This window comes from Sus scrofa, chromosome 18, assembly GCF_054392235.1.
Source record: "Sus scrofa isolate SSC_HxYL_T2T_F1_AM1 chromosome 18, Sscrofa_HxYL_maternal_Yorkshire_Landrace_v2.0, whole genome shotgun sequence".
Taxonomy (NCBI): Eukaryota; Metazoa; Chordata; class Mammalia; order Artiodactyla; family Suidae; genus Sus; species Sus scrofa.
In genome coordinates this window covers 19,591,888-19,605,743 of record NC_139400.1, presented here as the reverse complement: position 1 = coordinate 19,605,743, position 13,856 = coordinate 19,591,888, and the positions used below count along the sequence as shown (strand labels likewise).

Here is a 13,856-nt window from a genome sequence, read left to right as displayed (position 1 = left end):
CCCTCGGCTCTTCACCGCGTCTGCCCAAGACTCCCAACCCCGACTCAAGCCAACCGCCCACGTTCCCTGGCCGCACTTGGCAAGTCAGATGCCCCAGGACAAAAAGGCATCGCCTGTGTACAGACAACACTACAGATGCCTCCCAGCACCTTCAACTTCACTCCCCACCTTCCGCCAGCGCCCTCCACTTCCTTCTCTCATAGAGACGTCTCCCCCTACCCCCCTCGGCCCAAGGGGGAGCCCACCAGCCTGTGCGCAGGAACCACTTCCCTTCGGGTGAGTTATCCTTCATTACTTCTCCTCTTTCTTAAGTTTTCAACCACTATGTCTTTACTGATTCTTCCCCGAAGCCGATACACGTGACCAGGTCTGCAACAGGTTTTCAAATCTCCATCAAGCCCAGGCCACCACGAAGTTTCAGGTGGTAGATCTGGTCCCTTCGTGCTTCATCATCTGCAGCAGTTGCGGTGGTTTTCCCGCTCCTCCAAGTCCGAGTCCACAGTCTGTGCTCTCCACAGTCTGTGCTCTCGGGACTAGAAGTGTGACGGGGGTGGGAGTGGGGATCTAGGATGTGGGGGCTCAGGAGAAAAAGACCACAGTGAGTGCAGAGTATTCCAAACCTCACCACAAGTGAGAATCGCGTGAGGAGCTTACTGAACACACTTCCCAGCTACACCATCTCAGGCATCACATATGTCATTAGGTGTCCTTTGACCATGAGTCGGAGGGGTTTTTGTTTTTGTTTCTGTTTCTGTCTTTTTTTGCCTTTTCTTGAGCCGCTCCCGTGGCATATGGAGGTTCCCAGGCTAGGGGTCCAACTGGAGCCGTAGCTACCGGCCTACACCACAGCCACAGCAACGCAGGATCTGAGCAGCATCTGCGACCTACACCACTGCTCATGGCAAAGCCGGCTCCTTAACCCACTGAGCAAGGCCAGGGATCGAACCCGCAACCTCATAGTTCCTAGTCAGTTTCGTTAACCACTGCGCCACAACGGGAACTCCGAGTCTGAGTTTTTAGCAAGAACCCAGGTGATTCTGACCGGGTGGCCGTCACCACCCTTTCAGGGGAGCAGCACTGAATATGATGGATCCCTCGCCTTGATAAACGCTCCCCCCCCCCCCCGCCCCCGCCCCCAGCTCTCACGACACTAGTTTGTCATGACAGTCGGTTGCCTGGGTGAGCTTTTCTTTCTCTTCCTCTCTTCTGGACCTTCTTCCCTTCCAGCTCCTCCTGTTCTTTCTCAGTCAGTTCTTCCAGGTCTATGACTTCAACTACCATCAAATGCATCCACTTACACTTTTAAGTGCTGGATCTGGGATGGATGAATGGCTGAGTGAATGGACATACTGGGGACACAGAGCAGGGTTCACAGCGGGCGGTAGGAGGCAGGAGCAGGAGCTGAGAGGAAGGGGGGACATTCTAGAGCAGCGTCCTGAGGTCCTGAGGTTTCTGCAGCGCTGAGCATTAACCCTTCAGTGGCTGGATCTTGCGGGATGGGGAGAATGCTCCATAGAGCAGCCTGTTTAGCAACTGGTGGTAGTATTTGAGTATTTTAACCACCAGTCAGATGTCCATAATGACAAAAAAAAACAATGAGTCAGGAATCAGGGGCAGGTCTAGAGAACCGTTCTGTTGTGAAGCTGCCTGGTCAAATGGAAGAGGGCTTTTGCTCCCTATTCACAGGCATCGGTCCCCAAGGCAGATGTAGCTCTCAGTCTCCAAAGATCTGGACGGACTCCAGCGGAGTCTGGGCTGACTCAGGCCCTCGCAACCTAACACCACGTACTCCCAGACGCCCAGAGCAGGAGCCGTTACCTCTTCGCCCCGAGCGTCTCAAATTCTTAAGTGTGTGGCCAAGAGCACCTGAGAATCTTGTGAACGGGCAGATTTGCATTCAGAAGGTTCGGGGCAGGACCCGAGACTGCATGTCTCACGAGCTACCAGATGACCACCATTCTGCAGGTCTGTGCACCACACTTTCTGCCACAAACTTAAATTTTCACTAACGAGAGGCAATGCCTGAAGCAGCCATAGCACTAGCCTCGTCCAAAGCATTATTAACAAAGATGGAAAAAAGGAAGCCACAAAGAGAAAGAATGAGAGAGAGCAAAGTATGTGTCCTGGGGGTGGGAGAGGCAGGAGGGCGGAGTAGAGGAGGATTTTTTTAATTTTATTTTTTTTATTTTTATTTTTGGTCTTTTTAGGGCCGCACCCGCAGCATATGGAGGTTCCCAGGCTAGGGGTGAATAGGAGCTACAACCACAGCCATGGCAATGCCAGATCCGAGCCACGTCTGCAACCTACACCACAGCTGATGGCAACGCTGAATCTTTAACCCACTGAGTGAGGCCAGGGATCGAACCTGCGTCCTCATGGTTACTAGTCAGATTCAATTCCGTGCGCCACGACAGGAACTCTGGATTTTTCTTAAAAAAGAAGAATAGAATGCAATGGCCTTCAGTAGGTCACTGGGCTGGAACATCCACAGACCAGTGAGACAGTGATGCTCACTTTCAGTGGAAGCAGGACAGCTTCTGTCTATGACAAGTGCATTCTAAGGAACCCAACACTCGAAATAAAAGAGCTAAAAGGGAGCTTAGAGATAATCTCAGAGACCCCTGCTGATGACAAAACCCAGGACAGGAGTTCTGGGAGCCTAGTGGTTAAGGATGGAACGTGGTCACTACTGTGGCTCAGGTTCAATCCCCAGCTGGGGAACTTCTGCATGCCAGGGTCGCAGCCAAAACAAAAAACAAAAACCCAGAACAGGGTAACCTGTCCACAGTCACACACAGCAAGTTGTCAGCTGAGGTTTGCCAACTCACATTCAAGGCGCTTTTCAACAAACCCTGGGGCCTCAGCACAGGAGGGAGAAATCACTCACTGGGAGCTGCAGATGACAGGTGGGTGGTCACCACTTGGAAACAAATGAGATCAGTGAGAACAGCATCTTCCTGTCGGGGAAAATCAACCTAGTGTGATTATAATTACAGTAATTAGCTGCCTAGAGCACCCAGGGCACAAAGAGAAAACCTGTGGCTCCCAGGTCCCCAGTGGCTTTTAACAACCCCTGGCTGGGTTCTGTTTGCAGGATTAAATGAGGCATTTCCTGACCAAGGCTGCAGCAGCTGTTCCCGAGTGGCCAGGAGGTGAGGATTTAAAATGACAACTTCTATGCCCTTTGATACCAAACCCAACGAGAAGCAAACAAACCAGATATAACAAAATACGGTTCCAACATCACAATTTTAAATCAACTGCTCTAACAGTGAAAAGACAATTGCAAAAGGCCATTAAACTTTTTTTTTTTTTTTGGTCTTTTTAGAGCTGCACTCACAGCATATGGAGGTTCCCAGGCTAGGGGTCTAATTGAAGCTGTAGCCGCCCACCTACACCACAGCTCACTGGCAACACCGGATCCTTGACCCACTGAGCAAGGCCAGGGATCGAACCTGCAACCTCATGGTTCCTAGTCAGATTCGTTTCTGCTGAGCCACGACAGGAACACCCCCGTTAACTTTTTTTTTTTCTTTTTGAGTTTCCTTGAGCCACTCCCGAGGCAACTTTTTTTTTTTTTAATGACAGTTGCAACGTTTATTTAAGGTTCTCTCTTTGTGTGTGTGTTCTTTTTTTTGCCACACAGGCAGTATGTGGGAATTCCTGGGCCAGGGATAGAACCTACATCACAGAGTAAGCAACCAGAGCCACAGCGGTGAGAACGCAGGTGTCTCAACACGCCAGAGAACTCCGGTCAATGAGGGGTCTACAGTAACTGAATCAGTGTTTCTCCAAAGGTTAAAATGCCTAAAATATTAGCTTCCAACTTGTTAAAAAGAAAGATCCCCAGTTACTACTGCCAAAGATTCTAACGTAGGTCCAGGGGGAGCCCCGGAGATCTAAATTCTTAACAGGCATCCCACATCCCCAAGGTTACGCTGACATCTGGGGATCACACCTTCAAAACAATTATCTGCCTTTGTTTACTGGATACTAAACCACTCAAAAGTGTAAAATCTTCACCTCAAATTGCTAGTAATAAAACAGGGCATTAAGTAAGACGAATATTTAACATGCCATTAAGCATACATGCAATGGAAAAAGTGGTAGGGTTTTTGGGGGGTTTTGGTTGTTGTTTTTTGGCTGCTCCCGCAGCATGCAAAAGTTCCCAGGCCAGGGATAGAACCCAAGCCACAGCAGTGACGATGCTAAATCCTTAACCGCTAGGCCATCAGGGAACTCCAAAAATGGCAGAGTTTTCTAATCAAATAATCAAAACTTTTGAATGTCAAGATTATATAACATTTAAAAAAATATCCACTAGGAAGGGGTGAACACAACAAGAACCAGAACAAAAAAATTTGCTATCTTTACTATATGAAGATTTTTAAATATATGTGTGTATACATATATCACAGCAGATAAATAAGTGACACAGAGAGAAAAGTCACAGAATACAGATAGCAAATAAACAAAAAATATTCAATTCAAAAGTAATAAAAAGTTAAAGCAATGCCTTACAAATTTATTTCACAAGAGTTTCAAAAATAATAATATTCAATGCTGGTGACGATGAAGAGAAAATCGTGAACTGCATAAACTGCTCAGGATACTTTCAGTATTACAGCTTTACGTAAAAAGTTGATTCATTCAACAACCACCTACGACGCCCGTGTTAGGCATCAAGCGCACTAAACGAAACATGCAAAGATCCAGCCTGGCGGATTTAAATTTAGATCTAAATGACACTCTAATTTCCCTCCTAGAAATGTATACTTTAAAAAAAAAGCCCACACACAAAGAAAGAGAGACAAAGCCTTACTACAAAGCTAGTCGTCCTAACATTGTAACAGCAAAAAAAAGCTGCAAATAATAAAAGAATAATTAAGTGAATTAATAGGATGGAACTTGCGTTTTCAAACAATATTTAATGACTAGGGAAATGCGTAAGTTAAAGAGTGAGTGAAAAAGTAAATATATATAATTCAATTTTCTTTTCTTCATGTTAACAAGAGAAAATTATTTACAGTATTAAAAAAACGATAAGAGTTCCCTGGCGGCTCAGTGGGTTAAGGATCCAGTGCTGTGACTGCTGTGGCTCTGATTACTGCTACAGCAGATTCAATCCCTGGCCCGGGAACTTAGGGAATGCTGCTGGTGCAGCCAAAAAAATAAATAAACTATTTACAATGTTATCTACAGATGGTGGAGTTATGGGTACCTGTTTTCTGTACCTTCCAGTAATTTCCAAAATGATCAATTGCATAATAACTATTAAGACTTATCCCTGAGTAAGATGAAGAAAAGGGGCACAATTCTTTCTTTTTCTATTGTGGACGCAGAATCTCCTAAAAGCACTACATTCAAAAACAAGTCCAAAGTATTACAGGTTGTTTCCACAACAGTGAACGGTCAAGACCAAATTTATAAATGTTTAAACAAACACAAAAGGGCACATTCAAAATGCTGAATGAAACAGAAATAGACAAGAAATCAATAAAACACAGAAATTTAAGGGAAGTAAGGGGAACAACTGGAGAGGGGACTCCATTTAACCAAAGTTAACAAGGAAAGCAAGGAGTTGCCTTCGTGGCTTAGCAGTTAATGAACCCGACTAGGATCCATGAGGACACAGGTTCGATCCCTGGCCACGCTCTGTGGGTTAGGGATCTGGCGATGCCATGAGCTGTGGTGTGGGTCACAGATGTGGTTCAGATCTGGCGTGGCTGTGGCTGTGGCATAGGCTGGCAGCTGTAGCTGCAATTGGACCCCCAGCCCGGGAACATCCGTATGCCAAGGGTGGGGCCCTAAAAAGCAAAAAGGAAAAAAAAAAAAAAAAAACAAGGAAAGCAAAAGGTGCAGGAGGGGTGAATTTGCAGGCAGCCACAGAAGGGACTCTGGCCTTATCTAAGAGCCCCAAGGCAGGAATAAGATGGGCCACTTCCCAACACCACTTACTCTCAGGAAAGAGAACCAACAAGGCAGGGCTCCTCAAAGCCTCTCCCACCCCCCCGACTCTGATGGTAAAAATACAACACTCGGGATGCGGAGCCCCAGGGTCCTAGTGGCAGAGACACAAGACGGGGGCCAAACAACTGAAAGGCATCTCCTCAGGTTCACCCACCACTCCCCACGCCCAGGGATCCGACTTAGGAAGCCACCCTTCACCAATACTGATCTCACAGCCTTCAAGTGCATCAGGGCCACCTTTAAGAAGTCTTTCCTAAAGCTCCCCTGTGGTGCTGCAGGTTAAGGATCCAGCGTGGCTGCAGCGGTGGCACAAGTCTCCATGGCAGCTCAGGTTCCATCCCTGGCCAAGAACTTCCACATGCCATGAGTGCGACCAAAAAAAAAAAAAAAATCATCAAACTCGTCTTTCCTAAGGAGCCCTTTCATTCGCTGCCTTTCTTGCCCAGGGACAGTCCATGGAGGGATCTGCACTTGCTTATGTACGGCTTTGGGCCCCCAAGAGGATTCCCTAGCACAGGCGCCGTGTCCTCCCCTTTTCCAGTTCCGATCCTATGCCCAGCCTAGAAGCAGCTGTGCAAACCAGAGGAGCCCAATACACCACTTAGTGAAAAGATGACGGCTCTGCTCCGGTGACGTCAACCCCAGAGCGGAAACATAATTAATTTCAAGTCTCTGGATTGAATATTCATATGGAGGCTTTAGGGAAAATAGGAACAGACTTGTACAGAAGAGAGAGGTGTGGAGGCATGGTACTCACGGCTCCGTTTACTTGAAACTTATCAAAAGAATCACCTATGTTATCTGCAACCTCTGCAGCACATCCAGATGGCCACGTTCACAGGGCAAAGCTGTTCAGGGGTTATGTACGTGGAGTTCAGAGTCAAACTAACCTAAACTCCTGAAGCCTTAGCTTTCTCATCTGCGAAATGGGGATAAGGATGCCTAGCGCACAATGTGACCGGATCATGCACATAAAATTCGGCACCTAGCACACGGGAAGCGCTCAGTATAAGGAAACAATTTGTGCGCCTCCGGCAGCTGACGACTCCATTAGTATTCTGCGGGCTTTGTTTCCTAAAGCCCCGGGCACTCTCTCTGATGCTGTCTTCGCATGGAAAGCCCAGTCTCCTCTCTTCTGGACACACAGGCTAGAACATGCGGGGGCAGGACTGAGAGCTGAGGAGCTGGGTCAGGCTCCTGCACCCTCTGTGTACTGCCTGAAAGAGACTCATTTTTGTCCCCCCAGCTCTGGCGTGGCTCCCCCAGCAGGACTCGGCCCAGCTCCGGGAAACCTCTGAAGAAGCCTCAGGTGTATATCACGGATCAAGAGCAGTAAGGAGAATGGAAAAGTGATGACTCCGCACCAACTAGCCTATGACCTTGGGCAAGTCATTTCTCCCTGTCGCTTTCCTTCTTTTTTTTTTTTTTTTTTTTTTTTTTGTCTTTTTGCCTTTTCTAGGGCTGCTCCTGTGGCATATGGAGATTCCCAGGCTAGGGTCTAATTGGAGCTGTAGCTGTCAGCCTACACCACAGCCACAGCCACAGCCACAGCAACTCGGGATCCGAGCCGCGTCTTCGACCTAGCCACAGCTCACGGCAACGCCGGATCCTTAACCCACTGAGTGAGGCCAGGGATCAAACTCGCAACCTCATGGTTCCTAGTCGGATCCGTTAACCACTGAGCCACCACGGGAACTCCGGTCACTTTCCTTCTTAGGTAGAGGAGCAGTTCCATTCTATGATCCCTGAAGTCCCTCCCTGTGCTTTTTTGTCCCATCCTCTATGGGGCACTGGTTATAATTCCGACAGTGAGGTCCAAGGGACACCTTCAAATGTGTTCCATTTCCTTCCAAAGCCACTTGGCAGTCCTCTGGCACTGCTCCCGTGAGGAGGGAGGATTTGGAGTTGCTTCCACGGCTTTCTGGTTTTGTTCAGCATGCGGCAGCTCTGCACACCACTCACCCCACCTTTCCTGCCCCCAAAGTGGCCAAGTGTGTGTGTGCTGGGGCAATGACGGGCTCGCAGCGTGTGAGCTCAGAGATGGTTTCCAGACCATCTTGTGTGTATGCTCGGGGTGGACAAATAAACATTTCAGAGAAGCAATGTGAATTAAATCATTTCCTCAACAACAAAACCCGCCCACATGCTTCTTCATAAATCATGCCTCTTAACTCCATGCTGACGAACAGCCAGTAAACTGCATCTATTACAAAAACAACCTTTATCCCTTTCAGGCCCTGACACTTAAGAATCACAATATTTTCACACTCTATTGTACTAATGCCTTTGCAGAAGTCATAGCAAGAGCTATTTCCCTGGAAAGATCCATGGCCAGGGCGCTTTCCAAGAGATAGTCTTTAAATGTTCTTTGTGTCCTGGTGCACTGGGGGACACGGCCAGCTGCCGGCATCTGGGGGACACTGGGCTGCCCAGAATAATGCAATACTGTTTTAAAGCACACACACCGAATGCACCCCTTCGACCCGACAATAAAGTATTTCCAAAAATTTGATGTAACCACATTCACATGGGCATGCACAAGCACAATTCCAGTGCCTGTGTTTTGCACAGAAAATAAAGGCACATTCTGAAATGAAGCCACCAGACCCGCCTGGGGCTCCGTGGATAACAGAATAGCTTTGCAGACCTTTGGCAAGATTGGCCAGAATTCGCTTCCTTTTTCGTGTTATTTCCTCCGTGCCTTTATTTGCTGGGCCCCACAAGAATGGAAAACCACCTCAAGAAAGGAGAGCGAGGGAGCGGTGGAGAATAAAAGAGGATGGGAGGGGAAAGCTAGATTCTGAAAATAACAGCAATAAAGGCAGGCAGGGTCGCGCCGGAGGGTCCCGGCGGGGCTTACCTGGGGCGCACGAGGCCGGCCCGGCCAGCAGCAGCAGCCAGAGGCCGGGGAGCAGCAGCCCCGGGCGGCGGCGGCGGCGACGGCGGCGGCGGCGGGCGCGGCGGGCGGAAGGCCCGCGGCCGCTCGGCCCCGGGACCAGCGCGACCCCGGCGCGGGTCTTCCCCTCCATGGCCGCGCCTCGGCGTCGGCGCCGCGCCCCCAGCAGCCCGGCCGGCGCCCCGGCCGGGCCTCACGGTTCGGCGCTCTCAGGCCCGGGAGGCACGGCCGATGCGGCGGCGGCGGCGGCGGCTGGGACGGGGCGCCGCGCACCGGCGCGGAGGGAGGCCGGCGAGGCGGGGGCGGGCCGGGGGCCGGAACCGCGGACGGACGGGGGCCGCCAGCCGCACGCCGGCCTCGCCGCTCCGCCCCCTTCGGAGCCTCCAAGCCGCTGCCCGGCAACGCGCGGGCCCGGGGGCGGGGAGGCGAGCACCACCTCTCGGCCGGCCGAGCGCCTGCCTGCCCGGCAGCCAGGCGGCGGGCGCGGGGCGCGGGGGCTGCGGGGCCGGGGACCGGTCCGCCCCCGGGATCCGCCTCCTCCCGGGAGGAGGCGCGGGGGGACGCGAGAGGCTTGGGCCGGGCCGGCGGCCGGCGCCGCTCGAACCCCGGGTCCTGCCGCCCCGGGGGCCCCGCGCGTCCCGCCCTGGGTTCGCCGGGAAGGATGGAGGGAGGGAGGCCCGCGAGGAGGGGTCGGAGCCGGAAAACCGGGCCAGCGCGAGCGCGGCGGGCCTCTCGCTCCTCCTCTCGCTGGAGCCCGTGCGGGGCAGCAGGTGTGCGTGGGGCGCCTGCGTTTGTAGGACAGCTGCGGGGCTGCTGCCGGGACAAAGCGCAGGGAAGGTCGGGCGCTCTTCCCAGGATCCCGATGTGCGGTCGAGGGGGCTCGAAAAGCGCGCGCACAGCTCTCCCCCTCCTGCCGCCTGTCTGGAGGTCTCGCCTCCTGTCCAGGTTGTTGTGAAAGAAACGTACAAGATGCTCTGGGCCTGGGAAACCCGCAGCCCGTGCACGTAGTAGGCCTGCAGAAGGCGTCTGCCGAATGGAATTGAAGCAGAGCTGGAGGGAACCGCGCACGTCCAGGCCCTTTTAGGGAAAGCACCGCTTCTGTCTGAGGATTAGCATTTGGGGAGTAGAGATGGGTTGGGGGATGAGGAAAGCCAAGAAGAAAGTTAACATTTGTCTCCTACCAGCTACGTGCCAGGCATTTAACTCCAAGGACGCCCGATGGTTTAGAGGCGTTGGAACGTCGATGCAATTTTGGATCTTTGCATCCTGTTGGAACGTTTGCACCAGGCAGGGTACAAAAAGGCGTGAATTGAGGGCATTATCTTATTGCCCAGGAAGCTCTGAGGACAATGGAAAATGTAAATCATCCACATTGACAAAAGCAATCGGGTTGCTCTCCAGTCCTCTTCCCCTGCTAGGCCCAGCCTTGCATCTCCAGCCCAACTAGGCATCGTGCCTGGTGATAAGATGGGAGAATCAGTGATAGCCCTTCCTCAAAATAAGGCTGAGGCACCATCTGTAAGTACCTACCTGTTAGTTTCAAGGAAGAGAATTGAAAATAAAAGTTAAGGACGACTTTTTTTTTTTTTTTTTGGCAGCACCTGTGGGCTATGGAAGTTCTCCGGCCAGAGATCAAATCCAAGCTACAACTGTGGCAATGCTGGATCGTTAACCCACTGAGCCACAGCAGGAACTCCAAAGATAACTTTCGTTGATTTCCTGATCTGTTTTATACTTTGTAATGCCTCTGGATCATAAACAGTCCTTGTCCTTAGCAGCTGATCTTCTCCCCTCCTAAACAGAGAGCTTTGTGTACTTGGCTGCTCACTCATAATCTCCAGGTGCGTGCTGGTGTGGAGACACTGCCTGTCCAGGCATGTCTGGTCCCTGGTCCCTGGATACTATGGCCCTAGATCTTCATTTTCTGAATTCACCTCGTTTGACCACAAACCACTGCCTTGGGGGTGATTCTTCAACTGCCTTGTCCTGTTACGTTATTTTCTTTTTTATGTATTTATGCTTTGCCTCTCCAACCAAATTAACGTGAAGTTCGAAGATGGTGTCATCCTGCTTAGGACTGCCCATGGCACCAGTCAACCGTCGTTATGCATTTGTAGATTTGAACCACAGAATCCACCTGCCCAGTGAAGAGGTGCAACCTTTCAGATCTGGCCTCAGCCTCCAGGAAGCTTCCACCAACGCTGGAAAAAAGGAGCCTCCCAATTCTCAGCCAGTTCAAGAAAAATGAAATGTTTCCCCAGCCATTAAGAAGGGTTTGACATCAGTATGTATTAAAAATTGCAAAGGAGTTCCCGTCATGGCTCAATGGTAACAAACCCAAATAGTATCCATGAGACATGGTTTCAATCCCTGGCCTCACTCAGTGGGTTACAGGTCTGGCATTGTGGTGTAGGTCGGCAGTTACAGCTCCCATTCGACCCCTAGTCTGGCAACCTCCATATGCCATGGGTGCGGCCCTAAGAAGACGAGAGAACAACAAAAAAATTGCAAGGAATTCCCATTGTGGCACAGAGGAAAAGAATCCGACTAGTATCCATGAGGATGTGGGTTCAATCCCTGGTCTCGCTCAGTGGGTTGGGTATCCGATGTTGCCGTGAGCTGTGGTATAAGTTGCAGGTGTGGCTCAGATCCAGCGTGGCTGTGGCTGTCGCTGGCAACTGTAGCTCCAGTTCGACCCCTAGCCTGGGAACTTTCGTTTGCCTTGGGAGTGGCCCTAAAAATCAAAAAAGAAAAAAAATTGCGACTTTGAGATAATAGAAATAAGTCACTAACTCTCTAAGGAAAGTGAGATCCCTAGGGTCCCCTGGTTTCCCAGTTCCGAAGGTTTAAAACTGAGTCTTCCCTCTATGGGATTTAGAGCATCCTGGCTGAGTGCCTAAGAAAATGGCTCCCGGGGAGTTCCCGTCGTGGCGCAGTGGTTAACGAATCCGACTAGGAACCATGAGGTTGCGGGTTCGGTCCCTGCCCTTGCTCAGTGGGTTAAGGATCTGGCGTTGCCGTGAGCTGTGGTGTAGGTTGCAGACGCGGCTTGGATCCCGCGTTGCTGTGGCTCTGGCGTAGGCCAGTGGCTACAGCTCCGATTCGACTCCTAGCCTGGGAACCTCCATATGCCGCAGGAGTGGCCCAAAGAAATAGCAAAAAGACAAAAAAAAAAAAAAAAAAGAAAGAAAGAAAATGGCTCCCGGGGCTCTGACTGTCCAGCTTAACTTGAAGTCCAAGACAAGCTGAATGGTACAGGGTGGGGGGGGGGGTGTTTACACACGTGTGTGCACAGTCCTCACATGTATAAACACACACACCTATATACTTGTGTCTGAGAAGAGAAGGGATTAAGATAAGGCCTTAGGGCAGTAATACTAAATTATACAACAATAAATGCAGCAATACTTCTGAGCACCAACTGTGACCTTTTAATGCTGCGGTGTGGGGGAAAGACACGGTGCAGATATAAAAGGAGATAAGAGAAGCAATTTCAGAAACTGTTTCAGACAATTCTCAGTGTGTAGTTAAAGGAGCCAGACAGGTTAGTTTATTTACTTAGGACTTAACCACAACTGGAATTCTCATCACCTGTTTTCTGGTAACATACAGCGTCTGGGGGAAAGGGAGACTTAGCCTGGGTCCTGTAAAGGCTTACAGTCTGTGTAGGGACAGAGGAGAGGTAGGATCAGTAAGACTCTTAGAACTAAGCACAGTGGGTACCAACTTGCTGAAACTACACTTCAGGAGTCTGAGAAGCCACCCTACCAGGAGCCCGCTTTCCCAAGCTCAGATACCCAGGCCCCCAGAATTTCCTGCCCACTCGGCCCCAGGCTCTCTTCCATGCCTATGTGGCCTCCTCCTGCCAGACATTGGGCTGACAGCTGGTGTGTCTGGTCCCAGGATCAGCCAGCGGGTGGGTGTTTGCAGGGACAGGAGGGGACTCAGACATACAGGTAGGGTGAGATGAGCACGTGAGGCCAAGAAGTGGGGCAGGGGGTGGGGGTGGGGGGAGGAGGTGGGAAGCTCTGTATTGACATGGCAACTGGCAGATTTATGCCCAGAACTTCAAGGAATCTGAGAACTCTGCCTTTGAACCTGACCTATGAAGTCATTAAAAAGATATATTGATCAAGGGGGGGGGGGAATAGACCTATTTAATAGGATGCTTGCAGAGCATGTAACCTTCTGATAGTTCAGGGAATGGTGTGTGAGGCTCCCTTTGCCTTTGTGAACTGGTCCGCTCGGTTCTTAGCAATGGGTCTGGAAAGGAAGGGGAAGGAAAGACTGACAAACTCAGAGTTCCCACGCTGACTCGGCAGTTAACAAAACCAACTAGTATCCATGAGGACGTGGGTTCAATCCCTGGCCTCGCTCAGTGGGTCAAGGATCCAGCATTGCTGAGAGCTGTGGTGTAGGTCGAAGATGAGGCTTGGATCCAGCGTTGCTGTGGCTGTGGCGTCAGCTGGCAGCTACAGCTTCGATTCAAACCCTAGCCTGAGAACTTCCATATGGCATGGATGTGGCCCTAAAAAGACAAAAAAAAAAAAAAAAAAAAAGGAAGACTGACAAACTCAATAGTTAGAGGCTGGCAGGAAGGCAACAGGGGGCCGGTCTGGGAATCAGAACAGCTGAGTTCCGAGCTCTGCTCTGCCATATAAAAATTTGTCATCTTGGAGTTCCCGCTGTGGCACAGTGGATTAAGAATCCAACTGTAGTGGCTTGGGCTGCTGGAGAGGTGCAGGTTCAATCCCCAGCCCAATGCAAGGGGTTAAAGGCTCTGGCGTTGCCACAGCTGCTGCGTAGCTCACAGCTGAGGCTCAGATTCAATCCCTGGCCTGGGGAGCTTCCATATACTATGAGTGCAGCCATAAAAAAAAAAAAAAGAAAAAAAAAATTTGTCATCTTGGCCAAAAGGCTTATCCCTGCACTCAAACCTTAATCATTCTTATCGAATGATGCCCTGATTATACCTACCTTGCCTAGCCAT

The 13,856-nt window shown here is 50.6% G+C and overlaps 1 protein-coding gene across 2 annotated transcripts in view; it reads right to left on the bottom strand.

The window, feature by feature from the left end:
• Nucleotides 1-9,125, bottom strand: part of KIAA1549 — a 154,124-nt gene extending 144,999 nt beyond the window's left edge. For both annotated transcript variants that reach the window (XM_021078582.2, XM_085005293.1), the window contains exon 1: nt 8,831-9,125. In XM_021078582.2, coding sequence (XP_020934241.2) covers nt 8,831-8,999 — 169 coding nt within the window. In that variant the 5' untranslated portion in view covers nt 9,000-9,125. The remainder of the gene's footprint in view (nt 1-8,830) is intronic.
• Between the last annotated feature and the right edge of the window lie 4,731 nt (nt 9,126-13,856).